The following is an 18,653-nucleotide window of genomic DNA, read 5'->3' as shown; positions in this document are numbered from 1 at the left end:
TATGTAGTCAATTAGTGATGAAATATTTTCTTTGCACTTGGCGCTCCAGAGCGATATGCCAAATTTCATCCTGAGGGTCAGCACAAGCTTTATATCTGTTATGGGTTTGTAGAAAGATGGGCCAAAGAGTTATTGTGTTCTTGTCTATACTATCGTATTATGCTGTGAAACTCTACCCAAATATTCGGGTATGAACTTGTAACTAGGTTTTGATGAAAAACTCTTTGCAAATCAGATCCCAGTGGCAAAACAACTCTGAGACCCAGCAAGATAGCACCAATCCAAGTAAGGAACGAAGCTTGTTATATGTCTTTGACCAGCATTTGAAAGACGCCCGACTATAAACACAAACTAATGGTAACTCTACTCCAGCCTCCCAATATATCAGACCATACTCAAGATACAATCATCCTCGCTTGATAAGAGACCATCTTTCCGTCACAATGGACTCGATCAATCTCACAAACCAAACGTTATAACCCAGTACCGTCTCGACACTGGCCAGCAAGATTCCTCTCATATGGGACCTGATGCGATGAAGCCAGCAAGCTGAAACATCTGCTTCGAGCGTGGTGACTTTTGTGTTGGAAAGGTCGGCTAGGGGCTTGGTCTTCATGTTCTGTAGCTTCAGAACCTCTGCGGTAACTTGTGCTTCTTGTGTACTCTTCTCGGACATTTTCTCGTCTTCTGGGTGCAATTCTCTAGGTGCTTGCGCCTCCTCTCTAGATTGGTAATTCCGGAGCTTTTCTCGCAAAGCGTCATTTTCCAAGACTAGCTTTTGTGTCTTTGTCGCTTCCCTCGCAAGGTCTTTTCTTGTAATATCAGCTTCCGTCCACGCGAGATATTGTTTGGCTTTCAGTTCCTCCTTTTCGTCCTCAAGCGTCTTGATTTGGCGGTCTTTCTCTTCAGCCAGGGCAGTCGTGATTTGCTTGAGCTTCAGATGATGATCCAATATGGCCGTTTTGAGGCTTTGCGCATTGTCCGTTGCGCTCTGGAGATGTTGTCGGATTTCCAGAAGCTCAATTTCCTGCGATTCGAGATTTTTGGACTGTGCAAGCCTCGTGTCGTCGAACCTTTTCTCCAGGCTTCGGTATTGCTTCCATGACCACTGCAAATCTTCTTCTTTCGCTTTTAACACCTCTTGCAGTTTAGCGATTTCATCTTTCTGGTTTCTCAGTCCTTCCGCCATAGCATTCCTAGAATTTTCCGCTGCATGAAGTACTACCTCTTTCCAGTGGTGGACAGTGTCTTCCTTTTGGTACAAATGCCAGTCTCGGCAAAGACAAAGCTCAGCGAGGTCGCGCAGTTCTTCTGTCGTGATGTCCGCCGGGTTTCTGGTCGCTATTTGCTCCAACTTGGCCTCGATCTTAGTTTGCCTCTCACGATCGATCGTCCAACGGCAGCGGGCATCGCCCTGGCTCACAGCCCTGCCTACACATCTGATCTCTGCATGCCGCCCTTTTCCAATTATCTGTAGCAGGTTGCCGGGGTCCCAATACTTCAAACTGGATATCGATGCAGTGCAGACAAGAGACATGATTAGCAATCAAGAGACGATACTGTTGAGGTTGACGCAAGAGCTATTCGTTCGAAGTCGGTGGGAACAAGGCACTCGATACGCTTCAGGATCTCAGAGGTGTGGAAAATGCTTCTGTGCCGCTTTATAAAGTAAGACCTTGCAGCTCGATGGGTTCATGGACTGTGCCGCAGCCTTACAGTTTTCAAAATTATGAAACCTCAGCTCTGCTTGGCATTGCTGAATATGGGATCACATTCCGCGTTCTCAAAGTCGTCAACGAATGATATCTAAGGCTTTCTCCAGGATAGTGGGCCACAAGTCAAGGGCTGAGGTCAAAATTGTGATCTTACGCCACATTATCTGGATTTCGGGTTTGGGGCCCCTTGGCGTATTATTGAAATTACGGATAACTACAGCTATCTATGAGCTATTCACCGAAAGAAGTGCGTTTCTCGGCTCATCAAACTGGCAGGTCCCTTCATGCCTTTGGTAGTACAGCCCGCAGATCCTCTCCAGCCACAGCGAAAACCAGCTACCTTCACGATGTGTTATATATTCTAATGAAGACGCAGGAGGGATCTTTGAGGAATACTTCATTATGCGATATATCGTGGACGTTGACTTGCCAACTCAGGGCTCTAATTATACGCCCCGCAGCGGGCGGATCAGTGCCCATGAGTGCGGCGCCAGTTCCGGACTCGTGTCTGCACAGGGACTACAGTAACGCCCCAAACGGCCGAACATAGTGTTTTCCTGTTCGCCAAGTGAACATTTGTTCGGGCAATTGTTGGTAGAAAATTTGAGCGGTTCCCTTAGAAGAGTGATTCACCACAACCACTCGCGCTCCGTTGCACAATCCTGCAGGTTTCTTGGTGCACTTATTACATCGTGCTTCAAAATTTGATCCGACTCGCAGGATTTAGGCCTATGCTAAATGTAGCAAATTCGACTTTGCCTTAACATTAGAGCTTCAGACAATAATGGTGGTCTGCATTGTTGTATCACGACAAATTTCAACCCTCATGCTGCTGTTAACATTGAAATAAATCTAAGCGTAGGTAGCCCTGTTAAAGGTAAATTCGCAATAGGCTGCACAGAGTACAGACCTGAAAAGCACCGAGGTGATGGTGATAATTAAGGAATGGAAAGGAAGGGCAAGGTTCGGCTCATACGCCTCCAGAAACACCGCTTTGTATTATCTTTAGGTGGCCATAGCTAGCCGAACAACATCAACATGCAATTTCTTTTGTCGCTTCAGGTAGCTAGCAGTTGTGATTGGATTTCTTGGAGAATACACCAACTAGCAGCCTTGCGAGCTATCAAAAACACCTCCCAAGTGGAAATGCACCCCAACAAGGTCCGCGGTACCTCGTTCTTGTGATAGCCATTGCCATCACTTTGAGGTCAAGCTATCGCGGAGCGAAGCACTTACTTAGTGTGATCCTCCCTGCTTGTGGCACGATACCAAGATGACATCCATGCGATAATCCACTTTAAGAAAGATAGGGCACGTAAGTATCAGACATGTCTCAAAATGAAGCCAGTATGTCAAATTACATTTTGACTTAATCATGTGCAGCTTTCCGGCAATTGCGACTTGCAGTGTTGACGGGGAACCTTATGCAAGCGTAAATGTCTGGTAGCCTGCTTCTGCCCAGCCCAGCTTCAGGAGCATCGCGAAACAAGCTAGACGAAACATATACGCCAACGCACAAGCTGACTTTCCTCTCAATGCAGTCAGCGTTGCATCGTCACAAACCCCCCAGTATACCGCTCTAGGCCACACCTCGCAGCCAAGAGGCGCCAGGGACGGGACGCATTGCAAGGGTCTACTGGTAGCCCCGCACCTTGGACACCAGATAATGCGATGCAGTCCGACGAATTCGTAAGGATAAGCGAAGATCCTTGTGACGTGAGCTATGCAGATTATGTATTTTGAGTGCAGATAGCAGTCTTTCTTGGCGCTTTAGGCTATTACATGAGGGATATATAAAGGAGAAACGGGCATGATTGAAAACGACGACTGTGAGGTGAAGCTCTTCGGCCAAAAGAAAATTGATTGGACAAAATGGGAGTAAAAGTGACTGAGTGGCCCTTCGTGGTCGGTTATTCCTCCCTCACCTGGGCTATCCCAGCAATATATCTACTCTACAGAGTCCTCACTTTTGGAAGCAGAGAGAAAGATCTTCCACCTGGCCCTCCAACAATCCCCATCCTTGGGAACGCCCACATGATCCCGGCTGAAGGGTTCTTCTCCAAGTAGGTCTCAATCATCTATACACATTGCAGTTCTGGGCTGAGTATTTCAGACTCAAACAATGGGGCGACAAATACGGGCCAGTTTTCTCGCTCAAGGTCGGCAAGAGCACCATTATTGTTTTGAATGATCGACGTGCCGTTCATGAGCTCTTAGTATCGAAGGGTGCCTACTTCAACGATAGGCCGTCTGATGAACAGTTTTATCTCACGATGCGGGGCGAGAACATGGCCGTCATGCACGAGGGTCCCATATGGAAGTCGGAGCGGAAGATCGTGTCCCAATTCTATTCGCCAAAAAATCTAGACACAACACTCAAAGCCGTGCAAGAAGCTGAGTGCGTTCTAAAATGGACTCTTAACGACCAGGCTTCGAACTTCACTTGCTAAAGATGTTGCAGGATCGCCACGCTGATGTACGACCTTCTGGAGAAGCCCGAGGACTTTACGCACAGTGTGAAGCGGGCAACCGCCTCAATAGCGAGCATCACCTTGTTCGGTCACCGCGCAACGGATTGGGGAAGCTTTTGGGCATATGTAAGTATCAATAAAGCCCACAAGTCTCTAGTCGACAAACTGCTAACTCTACCAGGCTGTCTACATCGCCATGGAAGCCGTGAGAACAAGCCTCGTGTCTACTCTCTGGAGCAGAAGCTGATTCATGTTCAGATATCGAAAGCAGTTGCGCCAGGAAGTTACCTTCCAGTCGATCAGTTCCCGATTTTGAAGCTCATCCCGGCTAGCTGGACAGCGTCCAGACGTCGCGGCAACGAGTGCTACGAAACCATGACGAACGTATGGAACGAGGCCTATGAGCGCGTCAAGGTGCGCCGCAGCACTGGTGACAAACGGGTATCTCTATTAGACAGTATCCTGGACGGGGAAATCAGTTTTGATGTACCACACTCGTACACTGCGCTGAACAATTTCTTCGGGGCGATCCATCAAGGCGCTGCCGACACCACGGCATCCGCTTCGCTCACCAGTATTCTGTTTCTTGCAAAGCATCCCCAGTTCCAGGAAAGGGCTCAAGTTGAGCTCGACCGTGTGTGTGGTTCTGAGAGGGTTCCCAAGTGGTCTGATTTCAAAGACTTGCCATACATCAACTGCATTGTCAAAGAGGGGTTGCGGATAAGACCTGTGTATGTCTTTTACTCAGTCAGCGATACATGTAGCTCTCAGGCTAACCGAGATTTTTCTACAGTGCACCGACTGGCATGCCCCACGTTGCCAAGATCGATTACTGGTACGACGGCATGCTTATCCCAGCTGGAAGCACCGTCTTCATCCCTCCGTACGGTCTCAATCACAGTAAAGACACGTCCCCTGACCCGGAAAACTACAGCCCAGACCACTATCTCCGCGTGGCAGACAAGCTCGCGCCGGAGCTCGCCGCCTCGCCTAGGTACGCGGAACGCGACCACTATTCGTACGGTGTTGGTCGCCGACTGTGCGTGGGTCTGCACTTGGCCGAGAGGTCGCAGTGGCGCATCATCGCGCAGATTCTCTGGGCCTTCAGAATCGAGCCAGCGATCGGGGAGGACGGGAAGATTATTGAAGTGGACACGAGCTACGACGCGTATGAGGATGGTTTTGTACACATGCCGAGGGAATACAAGGTGCGGTTTGTGCCGAGGAGTGAGAAGCATGCAGAGGTCTTGAGGCGGGAGTTCAGTGAGATTGAAGGATTCCTCAAGCAGTATGAGTAGATTTCGAGTGACTGGGAGAGACAGTTCAACCATGGGATTTCCAGCAGCGTGGAGTCTCATGACACCGAGTCAGTGTTGAACTAGTGTTGGAACTAACAGTTAGGGGTTGTGACCATGAGCTTGCGCTCGGCGGTGAGAAATAGGTTTTGGGACAGAACTTCTATGATTAGTGCACAGAGTCTACCATTGAGGACTATATAAACTGTCACTCGATGAACCGCTCAGCGGCGCCTCCACCAATAAAGCTAACATACCATTAATTCCAAATTGTATGGAACCTAGAGGTCCGCTAAAAAGCTATCACAAATTGTGAACTCTTCAGAATTTCGAGATCACATGGGCGCCGAGTAACAAGACACCGAGACCTAACACCAACTTTGAAATGAGTCTCACGATTTTCGCGTCCCATGCTAACCAGTCTAGAGTTTTTGGTAACTTGATGCTGTTTCTAATGCTCTTTTGCTGAAGCAGTATCATCTAAGAGGTAGCTAACGGGGGTGGAGAACAAGGCACCATTCAGATACTTCAGACCAGAATCACACGCAATCGTGACAACCTTTCTTCCAGGCCCCAGCTCCTTCGCCAGTTGAATCGCCGCGACAGCATTCAACCCGGTAGAAACCCCAGCAAAGATACCTTCTTCCTTTGCTAGTTGTCGACACATAGCTCGCGCCTCGTCCTCTGAGACCGCTCTAGCTTCGTCATATAGCACTTTGTCTAGCAGTGGCGGAAGGAACCCAATCCCGATGCCTTCGACCCCATGTGCACCCGCCCGACCCTCTGTAATGAAAGGCGTCGAGGCCGGCTCAAGCACGACGACGCGAGTCTCTGGTCTTGTGGCCTTCAATACCCTGGAAACTCCCATAGCTAGGCCGGCAGTACCGACGGCGGCACAGAAGGCGTCAATCCCAGCCGGGAGCTGTTCGAGTATTTCTCGACCCAAGGCCTCGTACCCGACCAGAGCGTCATGGTTGTTGAACTGGTCTGTTGGATAAACGTTGCCCTCCTCCGCGACGGACTGAGCATGCCGAATCATTGACGGGATCAAATCGGCGGTGATTCGTCCCGAGGGGCTGTGGATTATATCTACCGAGGCCCCGAAAGCCGTCATAGTCTTGAGTTTCTCCGCGGCAAACGCGTTGGAGCTGGCCGGTTGGAACCTATAGCCTTTGACTGCGCAGACAAAGGCCAATGACGAACCCGTGCTGCCGCCGGTCGCCTCGACGACCTTCATCCCTGGCCTCAGTTTGCCCCCACGTTCGGCCTCTTCAATGATTGCGGCTGCCATGCGGTCTTTGTGGGATCCGGTGGGGTTGGTGTACTCGAGCTTCAGGTAGACTTCGGCGTGGTTTTGGGGGACGACGCGGCGTAGCCGTACGATTGGCGTATTGCCGATGGCGGCAAGAGCCGTTTCCGAGGCCTTGAGTGCTCTCTGCATGTTGGGGATGAGGGACGATGCCGGTGTGTGCATGGATCTGGATGGAGGGATGGCGGTTCGGGGTTGGAGTGTATGGAGGGGTTTTGAGGTCTGTGTTTGTCGACTGTGTGGGCCTAATGCGCCCTTCGTCTTCCAAGGGCGCAGATGCGCAAAGCATGCAGCATCAACTTGGCGATGGTGCCTTTTGTTTGAAGATTTGTGAAACTCATCTTTTGCTGGGCTCAGTCATTGATTTTGTTTTTAGCATAGTAGTTTGAAAGGTGTGATTCGTTTCTCAGAGAGTTGATCCTGAGATGAGAAAGCTTCAGAATAAGCGACTCGTCCAAGATCATTACACTTACTAAGGCGGAAACCCCATGGCTCGTACATGGATTGTTAGTCCAATGAAAAACACAGAGCAAGGTCGGGGATCGAGTGACTCGTGTTGCTCATCGTGATGATACCTCATTCAGTGTGGAATTATACAAAAAGAGGTTAGTCAAACAAGGTTCACAACCCCCGGCCTGTCAGTTTAGGCGACATGACGACCGACCGCGTGATTACGTGATCGATTTCGAACAGTACGTGCTAACATGCTGTGCAGTCGTGGCACTGTGCCCTTATCACCACTTCGCGTCTCTGAAGAGATTCCTGCTTGGAGGTGCAAGCATCCCAATCTAAGCAGGGGTTACCAGAAACGTCAATTGGCTTTGAGCGCCGTATTTGCTCACCAGGGCCATCCCACATTGTGTCATTTTAATTGACCACCCGTCTACACTCACGATGCCTGCCATCACCCGCAGCCTGCGGTCGTCGACGCGACTGAGTACAGCACCGTCTGCGGATGAGAAGAAGGCGGCGCTGGAAAAGACGAAGACCACCGCGAAAACAGCAAATAACAAGAAAACGAATGCACCGGCTTCGGCAAAGGCCGCCAGTGACCGTAAGAGAAAAGCCGAGGACCCAGCCGGCAAGCAAGACGGATCCAAGCCCGAACTAGCCGACGACGAGCCCAATCCCAAGCCTGCCAAGAAGGCCAAGGTGAGCCGGGTGAAATTACAGGGCCCTCATTACATGTGGCTGGTGTCTATGTGTGAATGCTTACACACAATCTAGAAGACGGCGGCAGTGAAGAAGGAGGCGCCGCCCAAGAAGACCAAGGATGAGCTCGCCGCCTTGCGCACCGCACCCGTCCCGGACATCAACACCGACGCCGAGCCCAGGGACCCACCGGGCCCGCGGTACTGGCTCATGAAGTCGGAGCCGGATGTGCGTATCGAGGACGGGTACGAGATTAAGTTCTCCATTGATGATTTGGCGGCGAAGAAGACACCTGAGGGGTGGGAAGGTATGTGTCAGCGAACGCTTCATGCATGTTGTGAGGACTGAGTTCCTGACGACGACAGGGATTCGCAACTATGTCGCGCGGAACAACCTAAGGGGTATGCGCAAGGGCGACAAGGCGTTCTTCTACCATTCCAATTGCAAGGAGCCCGGCGTCGTTGGCATCATGACCATCGTCAAGGAGCACTCGCCAGACTGTATGTCTCCCCACCTCATCTCCCCTTCTCTCGGTCTGACATAGCCCAGGGAACGCCTGCATCAACGACAACCCGTACTACGATGTCGCCGCACCGCATGACGGGAGCAAATGGAGCCTCGTGCACGTCAAAATCGAGCACAAGTTCCCGCGCATTGTGCCGCTGAGCCTGCTCAAGGAGTCGCGCGGCAAAGGCCCGCTGCAGGACATGGAACTGCTGCGGCTGGCGCGCCTGAGCGTCACCAAAGTCACGCAGGAGGAGTGGGATGAAGTCATCCGCATGGCGGAGGAGCTCGACAAGGACAAGGAGTGGGACAAGACCGTCGAGGAGTCGAAGAAGTTTCCCAACTACACGGCGGCATAACACGGTGAATGCGAAGACTGTGGGCAGGGGTTTGGTTCTGACCAGTTCGATTAGGCTGACTCTGCAAGTGGTATCAAGGATTCGGGACACCGGATACATCCCGCCGGGGGCCGCTTCTAATTCCCGTCATGTTGTTTGCGCCGTTAAAAACACTTTTCTTATATCCCCTTCCCCATCTGTACCACCCTCTCTTTGTACAATATACCCATATGTAAGCAGCAGCTATGACTGCAACTTGCTCTTTGTGTGCTCCAGCACAGTCCTGATACCCTCGTCGAGATCCTTGACAAGCAGGATCAGCTTGATCCACACCAGAGACTTCCTCTGCAGCGTCGCCTTGTCCGAAGTCTGGTCCAGACCCTGGCCCAGCCGGGACAGAACATCGCGCAGACCGAGAGGGAACTGGGGCGTGTCGGGGCTGACGCCGACCAGGGGCAGGCGGATGTAGCAGTTCCACGTCGCGGGGTGGGCGACGTCCTGCTCCCGCATCGTGTCGACGACGTGCGTGACGATCTTGGTCATGGACGAGACCTTGGCAAAGGACGCAAACATGTCGAAGAAGCGCTCGGCAACCTCGGGATTGAAGAAGGGCTGCTTCCGCGAAATGTCGAAGATGGCGATCGGTATGGCGCCGTCCAGAGCCGGGTTGTTCTTGAGCGCCTTGCTGTCCTCCTCGTTCATCACCTTCTCCTTGCCCGCCAACGGCAGCCTCAGGGCGTCGTCCTCATCCTGCTCCTCGTCCTCGTCGTCGTGGAACTTGATCTCGTCCTCATCATCCATCTTCTCGCCAGCCAGGGGGTTCTCCTGCTCGGCCTTCTTCTTGCTGCCTCCCTTCTTGGCCTCCATCTTGGCCAGCCACTCCATCTCGCACCGCGCGTACTCGATCCACAGCGTGCCCTCGGTCGTGCAGAAGCGGCATCCGCGCATGAAGTAGCCTCTTGCGCCACCCATGTCGCCGTTGGACGCAGACCGGCGGCCCGCAAAGACCCAGAGGTCGGCGTCGGTAGGCATCATGCGCAGGGCGCTGGCCATGGTGCGGCGCCAGCGCTTCGTGGCCTTGACGTCGGCCGTGTAGGCGAGGTACTCGAGCCAGAGCTCCTTGCGGCCGGGATGTCTGCTGACGGCGCGCTCGTAGATGGCGAGGACGCGGGCCTGGCTCGTGTGCTGGGAGGTGACGTGCCCGATCTTCATGCGCTTGCAGCGCTTGGAGCGGAGGGTGTCGAGGGACTGCTCCCATTTCGCGTAGGCGCTGAAGTCATCGGGATTGGAGCGGGGGGCCAGGATGCGATGCTCGAAGTCGCTGCGCTTCTGGACGATTGTGCGGATCTCATCCTGGGGTGTGTCAGACATGCTGTTCAGGGTTGACGAGGAGGACCTGGGGGGTTAAAGGTTGATTTGGTGCTTCTAACCTTTGAGAAAATTTCCTTTTCCTCCCATTCGCGCAATTGGGGAACGGAGCGCTCCAAATAGAAGCGGGCCTTCTCAGCGACGGCCATATTGGCGGAGTTGAGGGCGAGGTAAGTGTTGTGCTGTGATGTGGTTGAGTCAAGTCGAGTCGCCTGGTCGCAGTGTACCGAGAGCGCTGCAGACGGAGGAAGCAGACCGCAGAGAAGAAAGAAAAAAAGTTGACAAGGCTGAAAAAGCCGACGGAAAATTAAGCGGGGCACTCGGCGGGGTGTGGCTTTGACTCGACGAATCCTGGCTCTGAGTGGTCCGTGTGGGTGTGGCTGGGATCTTCAGCCTTGTGCCAAACTGCCCCTGTCTGAGCCAATCCCAAAACGGACTGACCAGGGGCCTCAAGCTGTGCAAAGCTCCGGTGGCTCCCCTCGTTTGTTGGAATCCTCGTCACATCCACATCCACCAGGTCTTCATTCTGTCATCTTCCTTGTCGCCATTCAAGGCGTCGCCGCAAGGCCATCAAAAGTCTCCACGGTCAGGGGCCGCACTGTCGCAAAGAATTGGATCCTAGACAACCCCAACCACGCGATTCGCTACTCGATCACCGATCCCATTCAGGCCGCGGTCACAGTGTCCCATCCCTCCCGCGGCCCGCCGAGGTTTACGGACTTTTGGTGTAATTGGTGCCGGGCTACCTGGACCTGCCGGGTTGTTTATTTGTGCTAGCTCGCTGCACAATTCCTCGTTCTCATTCCGCCCAACTCTCTTTTTCCCCTCCATCCTCTCTTCCCTCTTGTCAACTGCAGTGGTTGCTTGCCGGATCCCCCGGATGAGCTTCTTTTCCCTTTGTTCTTGCTGCTGCCCGAGTTGAGAAAGAGTTGTTTGCCCCCCCAAAGAGTCCAAGAGGTTCACGATGTCGTCGAGGTACAAGGACAAAGACGGCGGCGTCGCGCTGACCTTCAACGGTCAATGGGTCAGCTGGCTGCATACTACCATAGCTTACAGTAAGTCGACGCGCGCCCGCGTGCGCAAACTGCCGGATGCTTGCTGAAGCTGTCGCGGTGATGCGTGGCGCTGGGGCAACACCTGTTTGTTTGCTCAGTCGTACGACGACGAGCACAAGAACCCTCCCAAGCTGACACTCTGCGACAGGCGCCTTCATCAGTGCGTTCATTGTCGGTGTTTCGCTGCATTACCACAAGATTGTCCAGAATGAGTGGTACGGGTACCCCGAAGAGTGGTTTCCCTCCGTCTCCGCGACGATTGGCGACCGATACCCCGAGCGGTCTTTCTATATGTTCTTCATCGCCATTACGTCGGGCCCGCGCTTCGCCCTCGTCGGCCTGTGGTATCTCCTGACGAGAAGACCCGGCCAGACGCTGCCAAAGTTCACTTTCGCAATGGGCATTCTGCGCACCGTCATGTGTGGTGGCTTCACCTACGTCACATCTACGGACGACCACGACTGGCACGACATTTTCATGATCTCCTACATTGTCGCATCCCTGCCGTGGACCATTGGATGCGTACTGCTTAGCCCGCCGAACCCGCAGGCGATCAAGTACCGCAAGTGGATTGCCAGCTCCTTCTTCGGAACCCTGGTGCCCTTGATCTACTTCTTCATCCAGCACAAGGTTCACCGCGTCGCCGGAGGTAAGCTTTCTTGGCAGAAACAGGTGTCGCAAATGACGGGTGGCTGACTGACTGCGCATAGCCTACACCATCTACGCCTTTTTCGAATGGGCCCTCATCCTCTTCGATGTCGCCTTCGACGCCGTCACGGCCCTCGATTTTAGCACATTCGAGGTGGTGATCAAGGATGTCAAGGGGGCAAGCAAGGGGTACGTCCAATGGCTTCCGAAATAGAGTCATGTACATACTGTACACCAGGCCACAATAAACCAGTTGGAGATCATAATCTAAGCCTCGTCACAGTGAAAACCGGTCCTCTGTCCCATCTGCCGTCTTGGAGAAGGAGTAAGCCGCCCCATTGCCGAGTCCCGAGGCGCACATGGCTGACTTGCTTGCAGGAAGGAAAAGGCCACCGCTGGTGTTCTCACCGGCCGCTTCACCTGGGCCGAGGCCCTCGACACCGCCGCCGACGTCTACCACGGCTTCATCTTCTGGTCTATGCTGACCGGTCTCGGCGTCTGCGTATGGTACTTCCCGCTGTGGCACATGGGCATTTCCGGCTATGAGGCCTTCGTCATGTCCACCATCCTGCCCGCGATCCTGGGAATCCGTGGGATCCGCTCCCTCGTCGTGAACAACCAGCGTATTGTCCACCTCATCTCACTGGTTGGACTGCTGGCCTATCAAGTGGTCGACCCCGCTAACCGTCTCTTCACTGTCGGTTTCGCCGTCGCGACGTCTTGCCTCGGCTGGACCGCCACGTTGTGGTCCGAGAGAGCGCACCAAAGCCGCCTTGAATCCAAGATTCTGGCGTGGACCATTGGTCTTATTGCCTCTTCCACGGCCAAGTTTATCTGGTGGACCAACAACCCCCTGTGGCCCGTTATGCACGCCGCCAACGGAGGCTGGAACGCCACAGGCTTCGCCATCGGCGTTGTCGCTGCTTTGCGGTTCACCCGGAAAGCACCCCTAACTACTGGTGGCTATCCCGAGGATTCTAAGAAGGGCGGCTCGTCCCTCCTTGCCGCCTTCGGTGTTGGTGGTCTATTCTTTGGCATGCACTCCCTGCTATCCGACACTAGCACCATGATCCTCTGGGTGTGGGATGGCTACCCAATCCGGGGACCTACATCCAACACCTACGGCTGGATGACCATCGTCGCCATGACGGCTGGTCTCCTGATCGGCCTCTACCGCCCCGCGGTGATGAGCTCGTGGACGGCCTATGGTATCGGCTGTGTTGGCGCTGCGATCCTTACCTCGTACCACCACTGGTTCGGCTACTACGGCGCGCTCACCACCGCGGTCTACCTCATGGGCCTGTCCGTTCCATTCCTCTCCAACGCGGCCAAGAGGAGCCCTGGAACGACGTTTGGCCTCGGGTTCTTCATCTACAACATCATGGTCCTTTTCCACGTCTGGGTCGTCGCCTATGCTTTTGTGCCTGGTGGACCGCTTGTGCGTGAGCACACTGACTGGGTCATGATCACTACGTTCCTTCTGATCGGCGCCGGCGTCTTCGACCTGACCTCCTCGCAGGCTCGCCGTCGCGACACCAGTCGCACGTCCTCGTCGCAGCACAAGAAGTACCACACCATTGCGGCTGCTTTCGTAAATGTCATCTTCCTCGCAGCGGCCTTCATGCGCTTCCCCACCAACGACTACAAGCCCTACCACCCCGAGGACCGCATCATGACGGCTGGTATCTGGACCATCCACTTCTCGCTCGACAACGACATGTGGTCATCGGAGTACCGCATGCGCGACCTTATCAAGGAACTGGAAATAGATGTCGTCGGTCTTCTCGAGTCTGACCTTCAGCGCATCATCATGGGCAACCGCGACACGACACAATTCCTTGCCGAGGACCTTGGCATGTACGTCGACTACGGCCCGGGCCCCAACAAGCACACCTGGGGTTCTGCTCTGCTTTCCAAGTTCCCTATTCTCAAGTCGACGCACCACCTCCTCCCCAGTCCCGTGGGCGAGCTGGCTCCCGCCATTGCCGCGACCCTGGACGTCTACGGCCAGGAAGTCGATGTGTTCGTTTTCCACTCCGGTCAAGAGGAAGACCCCGAGGATCGCCGCCTGCAGACGGAGTACCTTTCCAAGCTCATGGGCGAATCCAAGAACCCCTCGGTCCTGCTGTCGTACCTCGTTACCAAGCCCCTCGAGGGCAACTACAACACGTACGTCAGCAGCACTTCGGGCATGCACGACGTCGACCCGACGGATTGGGACCGATGGTGCGAGTACATTCTATACAAGGGCCTCAAGCGCACGGGATACGCGCGCGTCAGCCGCAGCACCATTACGGACACGGAGCTGCAAGTGGCCAAGTTTGTCATCCCGCAGTCCAAGGATGAGGTGCAGCGGATCGAGGCGATGGACGAGGAAACGCGCAACCGGCGCGTCGCCGAGGAGGAGGTGCCGCAGGGCTGGCGATTCCCGGCCATGTTCCGGGGCCAGGGCGTGCGCGATCACCGGTACCACGTTTTCAACGAGCCAAGATACTACAATCACTGAGTTATGGATATGAGTTATGGGGTACGGGATACGGGGTACGGGGCAATGGAATCGGTGGGGCGAGGGTGATGACGGTGGTAATATCAGGCTTTGGTTTATGAGGTGGTGCGGTATATAACTAATATAACAAGTGTACATGGTAGCAGATTACCTTGTGTTACTATCGACAGTTGATTTTTTTATATAGAAATATCAAATGTTCACAGGCTGTTTGTCACCTACGAATTGCGGGGAGTTCATGAATATGAAGAGCTTATTGATAAAGACACCCAAGATCCGATGGGATTGCCCGTTGACTTTCAGATATGTATATCTCTGACGATGCACGTCGTCGCTGCCTTGTTTGAACAAAATATCACGAGCTTGATTTGTATCGCGCGATGTCCTGAAAATCACGGACTATATAAAGTCTTCCGTAGTGGAGGATCGGTTGCTCTTCTCACAATCCATGTCCGTCCATGTAACATGTCAGAGGTTGCCAGAGATGGAAGTCGACAAGAGATGGCGGAACTCCGTCTCTGATGGCCATGACCTTCCTCATTTGAGCATCTCAGTCAAGGACCCTTGCTGGTGAATGATAAGTGAGGGCGCCCTACCGTTGCGGATAGCAACAATCGCCATCACTGGCTCGCGTCGCTAGTCACCCGGCGGGAGTAAGCAGCCGTGTTATCCGATGCAACGTCGATCGACGCAGAGAGAAAGCTCTTGGTATACGAAATCAACCATGGAAGTCCGGACAGCTTTACTCTGCCTTGTATCTCCAAGTAAACGCCGGTTATCAGGGTGCGTTATCAAAACTTGGTCCTTTCCCATACCAGTCGCCAATGGACACAAAAAAAAGGGCCATTGGCATCTTCATTGCGTCATTCGCAATCTGACAGCTGCACCCACGGACTCGACACATCGGATGCCGCCGGCCTGTGCCGCATGCCTGGACGTCCACAGGAACAAACAAAAAACCAGCCCAAAGCCATCTCGAGCCGGCGCCAAACGAGCGTCGAGCGCGGACCTCGAGCGGAATTCCCTACCGCCCTCACCCCCTCCCGCTGGCTTGCTCGTGTTCTCCTCCATAAAAGGTCGACTGGGAGACTCCACTTGTCGCCGGTACCCGAAGGCCTTTCGCAAGTGATTCGTCAATCAGCCCGTCCTCTCTTCTCCAATTCTCGAGAACAGGGAGGGGGGAGAAAACAAAGATGGGCTCCCGGACAATGCGTTAGTAACGACGCTGCACCTCTGCGGACGCGTTGTGTAATCGCATCGTCTCCCGTTGGCTCACATGCCCACATACGAAACCGGTGCGGGGCCCTTAATGTGGGATCATGGGCGCTCAGATGGATCCCGGATCTTGGGGTACCTAGTGTGGCTATCTGCGGGCGGAAAAGTCTGGGGTAAGCTTGGGTACCTACTGTAGACTCCTCCACTTTGCCTACTCTCCCCCCCCCCAAGCGCAACGTCAAACCCCGCGAGTAGCCGCAGCGACTGTGCTGGGTAGCCCGGAACAGGAAGGTTGGGGGCGCCCGCTGCACGATAAGACCAAGGGGACATATTTTTTTTTTGCCTGTGACTCTGGGGGAAACACTCCCCCTCCCCATATCGAGTGTCTTTTTGCGGCGTCTTCAGCTCGGCCGCCCCCGACTTTGGACCGTGGGAAGCCGAAGGGGGCGGTCTTTTGTTGGCGTTTTGGAGGGGCCGGGTTGCGTAAGGGCTACCACTTTGGATGCTTCTGGTGAAAGACAATAAGAGAAGCTGGCCGCCGGGACGCGCGGGACGGCCAGGTCTTTGTATCGTTGTGTAAAAGGGTCCGGTGGTTATAATTGTTACAAAATCGAAAGCCGTGTCAAGATTCGCTCGGCAGTTCATCCCTTTCCTTACCAGCTCTCCTCGCCATTGCAGGTCCTAGAGGTCGAGAGTGATTTTACAGATATACGCACGACGTACGTCAATCCGAATCGACGCAGACAAAAGTGATCATGGCGCCAGAGGCGAACCACGTCTGGCTCTGGCTGGGCTTCGCAGCCGTGGGAGGCGTGATATACGTGAGTCCCACCACTTGATGTGCCTCGCGTGGAATGTCCCTTTGGACAGAACGAGATGGCATACGGAGAAGAGCCGGATCTGACAGAAGAATCCCCACAGGTCGCCGGCATTGTCGTCTACCGCCTCTTCTTCCACCCGCTGGCCAAGTACCCGGGCCCCTTCATCGCCAAGATCACGGACGGCTACCAGCTCTACCACGCCTGGAAGGGCGACCGCCATCTGGACTTTTACAAGCTTCACAGCCAATACGGTGCGTGGCCTACCTTGTCTCCCTCGTCAACCTCGCGATCTTCCTACTGCCCGTGGAGTTTGCAGCAGACTCGCACCGTCGTGAGCGATCCGCTAGGCTAACACATCACGATAGGCAAGATTGTCCGCTTCGGCCCCAACTCGCTCTCCTTCAACTCGTCCACCTCGCTCAAGGAGATCTACGGCTTCCGCTCCAACGTCCGCAAGGCCGAGTTCTACAATGCCTTTGTCCACCCGGCGCCCAACACGCACAACGCGCGCGACAAGGACGTCCACGCACGCAAGCGCCGCGTCCTGGCCCACGGCTTCTCCGACAGCGCCATGAAGGAGATGGAGCGCTACATCATCGCCAACGTGCGGTCGTTCACCACCGAGATCGGAAGGGGCGCCGGGCCCGAGACCAAGGGATGGTCGACGCCCAAGAACATGGCCGACTGGTGCAATTACCTCGCCATGGACATCCTCGGGGACTTGTCGTTCGGAAAGGCGTTCCACATGCTCGAGGCGCCGGACAATCGGTTCGCGCTGGACTTGATCGCCGCGGCGACCAAGAGGCATCTTCTCGTGAGTTTTCCAACCCCCCCAACGTGAGCATGCGGGAGTGAGAAGCAGGCGCTGACAGCCGCAGTGCGGCACGATGCCCATCGTCGACAAGCTCAAGCTCGACAGGCTCCTGTTCCCGACCATCGCGGCCGGCCGCGCGCGGTACATGGCCTACAGCAAGGCGCAGCTGACGGAGCGGACGAAGCTGGGCGAGGATACGGACCGCCGCGACTTCTTTTACTACCTCCTCAAGGCGCGCGACCCGGAGACGGGCCTGGGATTCTCGGTTCCCGAGCTCTGGGGCGAGTCGAACCTGCTGTGAGTATTTCCCCCTCCCTCCCCTTGACGACAAATGTGAGTGTGAACGCAGTAATGCTGACAGAACCAGCATCATCGCCGGCTCCGACACGACGTCCACGGCCATGGCCGCCACCCTCTTCTACATTGTCCGCAACGCCGCCGCCCTCGAGAAGGCGACGGCCGAGGTCCGCAGCAAGTTCGCCGACGTTGAGGAGATCCGCCAGGGCGCGACGCTCAACACGTGCACCTACCTCCGCGCCTGCATCGACGAGGCGATGCGCCTGTCGCCCTCGGTCGGCGGGCTGCTGCCGCGCGAGGTGCTGGCGGGCGGCATGACCATCGACGGCGCCCACGTGCCCGCGGGCACCATCGTCGGCACGCCGCACTACACCATCCACCACAACGAGGCCTACTACCCGTCCGCGTACGCGTACGTGCCCGAGCGGTGGATCGTCGGCGCGCGGAACCCGACCACCGGCCGGGCCACGACGGAAGAGGACACGGCGCGGGCGCAGAGCGCCTTTTGCCCGTTCTCGGTCGGCGCGAGGGGGTGCATCGGCAAGGGGCTGGCGTACGCCGAGATGTCGACGACGCTGGCGCGGACACTGTTCCTGTACGACTTGAGAAAGGCCGTCGGCGTCGTCGATCCGGCCGAGGGGCGGCCGGAGCTGGAGGGGGGCGGAGGAGGGCGGGGGAGATGCAGCTGTTTGACACTTTTACGAGCATGAAGGATGGGCCGATGGTCGAGTTCCGGGCGAGGGCGTGAGGTTGCCGTTGAAGTCGACAGACGACATCTCGTATCTTGGCTTGGAAACCGATCGCGGTAGACCAGACTGGACTTTTGAGAAGCTCGAGAGTTGTGGATTCGAGGCGCATGAAGCCGTCGTCATTGAGCGTCGACGAAGGCATGATTGCACGTGTCAATTGGCATCCCAGGTCCCAAGAGAACCAATGAATAAACATGACTAAAAAGTCCAAGAGTGAGCAGAGCGTTCCAAGGTTGAAGAGAGAGCGAGTGGATCCCCAAGATGTCTCGTGTAAGCTCGTCCGTCGTGTGAATTTGTCCGCCCGAACTTGCGCACCATTCACATTGTCGAATTGCTTCCCCTCATGGCTTTTCTTCTGTTTTCCCCAACTGCCAGTTTGGTCTTGTGCCTTCGCCT

At 54.9% G+C, this 18,653-nt stretch overlaps 8 protein-coding genes across 8 annotated transcripts; 4 read left to right on the top strand and 4 right to left on the bottom strand.

The window, feature by feature from the left end:
- Positions 1 to 406: 406 nt before the first annotated feature.
- On the bottom strand, positions 407 to 1,537 carry ColSpa_10808 (uncharacterized protein; the record flags this gene model as incomplete). Its single annotated transcript, XM_049277020.1, has 1 exon — positions 407 to 1,537. One exon carries the CDS (start codon positions 1,535 to 1,537, stop codon positions 407 to 409), a length of 1,131 nt encoding a protein of 376 aa, XP_049132977.1.
- A 2,451-nt stretch (positions 1,538 to 3,988) lies between these two features.
- On the top strand, positions 3,989 to 5,484 carry ColSpa_10807 (cytochrome P450 monooxygenase yanC; the record flags this gene model as incomplete). The annotated part of the gene is made up of 4 exons (XM_049277019.1): positions 3,989 to 4,113; positions 4,177 to 4,312; positions 4,445 to 4,917; positions 4,980 to 5,484. The coding sequence occupies 4 exons, from the start codon at positions 3,989 to 3,991 to the stop codon at positions 5,482 to 5,484; spliced, it is 1,239 nt and encodes a 412-aa protein (XP_049132976.1).
- Positions 5,485 to 5,932: 448 nt separating this feature from the next.
- On the bottom strand, positions 5,933 to 6,922 carry ColSpa_10806 (cysteine synthase; the record flags this gene model as incomplete). Its single annotated transcript, XM_049277018.1, has 1 exon — positions 5,933 to 6,922. The coding sequence occupies one exon, from the start codon at positions 6,920 to 6,922 to the stop codon at positions 5,933 to 5,935; it is 990 nt and encodes a 329-aa protein (XP_049132975.1).
- A 762-nt stretch (positions 6,923 to 7,684) lies between these two features.
- Positions 7,685 to 8,805, top strand: ColSpa_10805 (tip elongation aberrant protein 1; the record flags this gene model as incomplete). The annotated part of the gene is made up of 4 exons (XM_049277017.1): positions 7,685 to 7,942; positions 8,018 to 8,249; positions 8,308 to 8,442; positions 8,492 to 8,805. 4 exons carry the CDS (start codon positions 7,685 to 7,687, stop codon positions 8,803 to 8,805), a joined length of 939 nt encoding a protein of 312 aa, XP_049132974.1.
- Positions 8,806 to 9,027: 222 nt separating this feature from the next.
- On the bottom strand, positions 9,028 to 9,294 carry ColSpa_10804 (uncharacterized protein; the record flags this gene model as incomplete). The annotated part of the gene is made up of 1 exon (XM_049277016.1): positions 9,028 to 9,294. The coding sequence occupies one exon, from the start codon at positions 9,292 to 9,294 to the stop codon at positions 9,028 to 9,030; it is 267 nt and encodes an 88-aa protein (XP_049132973.1).
- A 29-nt stretch (positions 9,295 to 9,323) lies between these two features.
- On the bottom strand, positions 9,324 to 10,301 carry ColSpa_10803 (U3 small nucleolar RNA-associated protein MPP10; the record flags this gene model as incomplete). Its single annotated transcript, XM_049277015.1, has 3 exons — positions 9,324 to 9,336; positions 9,563 to 10,137; positions 10,215 to 10,301. The coding sequence occupies 3 exons, from the start codon at positions 10,299 to 10,301 to the stop codon at positions 9,324 to 9,326; spliced, it is 675 nt and encodes a 224-aa protein (XP_049132972.1).
- Positions 10,302 to 11,116: 815 nt separating this feature from the next.
- On the top strand, positions 11,117 to 14,361 carry ColSpa_10802 (protein cwh43; the record flags this gene model as incomplete). The annotated part of the gene is made up of 4 exons (XM_049277014.1): positions 11,117 to 11,207; positions 11,356 to 11,856; positions 11,918 to 12,044; positions 12,234 to 14,361. The coding sequence occupies 4 exons, from the start codon at positions 11,117 to 11,119 to the stop codon at positions 14,359 to 14,361; spliced, it is 2,847 nt and encodes a 948-aa protein (XP_049132971.1).
- Positions 14,362 to 16,331: 1,970 nt separating this feature from the next.
- On the top strand, positions 16,332 to 18,218 carry ColSpa_10801 (cytochrome P450 monooxygenase apf7; the record flags this gene model as incomplete). The annotated part of the gene is made up of 5 exons (XM_049277013.1): positions 16,332 to 16,397; positions 16,447 to 16,728; positions 16,768 to 17,211; positions 17,276 to 17,508; positions 17,573 to 18,218. 5 exons carry the CDS (start codon positions 16,332 to 16,334, stop codon positions 18,216 to 18,218), a joined length of 1,671 nt encoding a protein of 556 aa, XP_049132970.1.
- Positions 18,219 to 18,653: the final 435 nt, after the last annotated feature.

Source organism: Colletotrichum spaethianum (genome assembly GCF_022836535.1).
Source record: "Colletotrichum spaethianum MAFF 239500 DNA, contig39, whole genome shotgun sequence".
Classification (NCBI taxonomy): Eukaryota; Fungi; Ascomycota; class Sordariomycetes; order Glomerellales; family Glomerellaceae; genus Colletotrichum; species Colletotrichum spaethianum.
The sequence above is the reverse complement of the archived record's forward strand: the minus strand, read 5'-3'. Positions and strand labels throughout refer to the sequence as shown.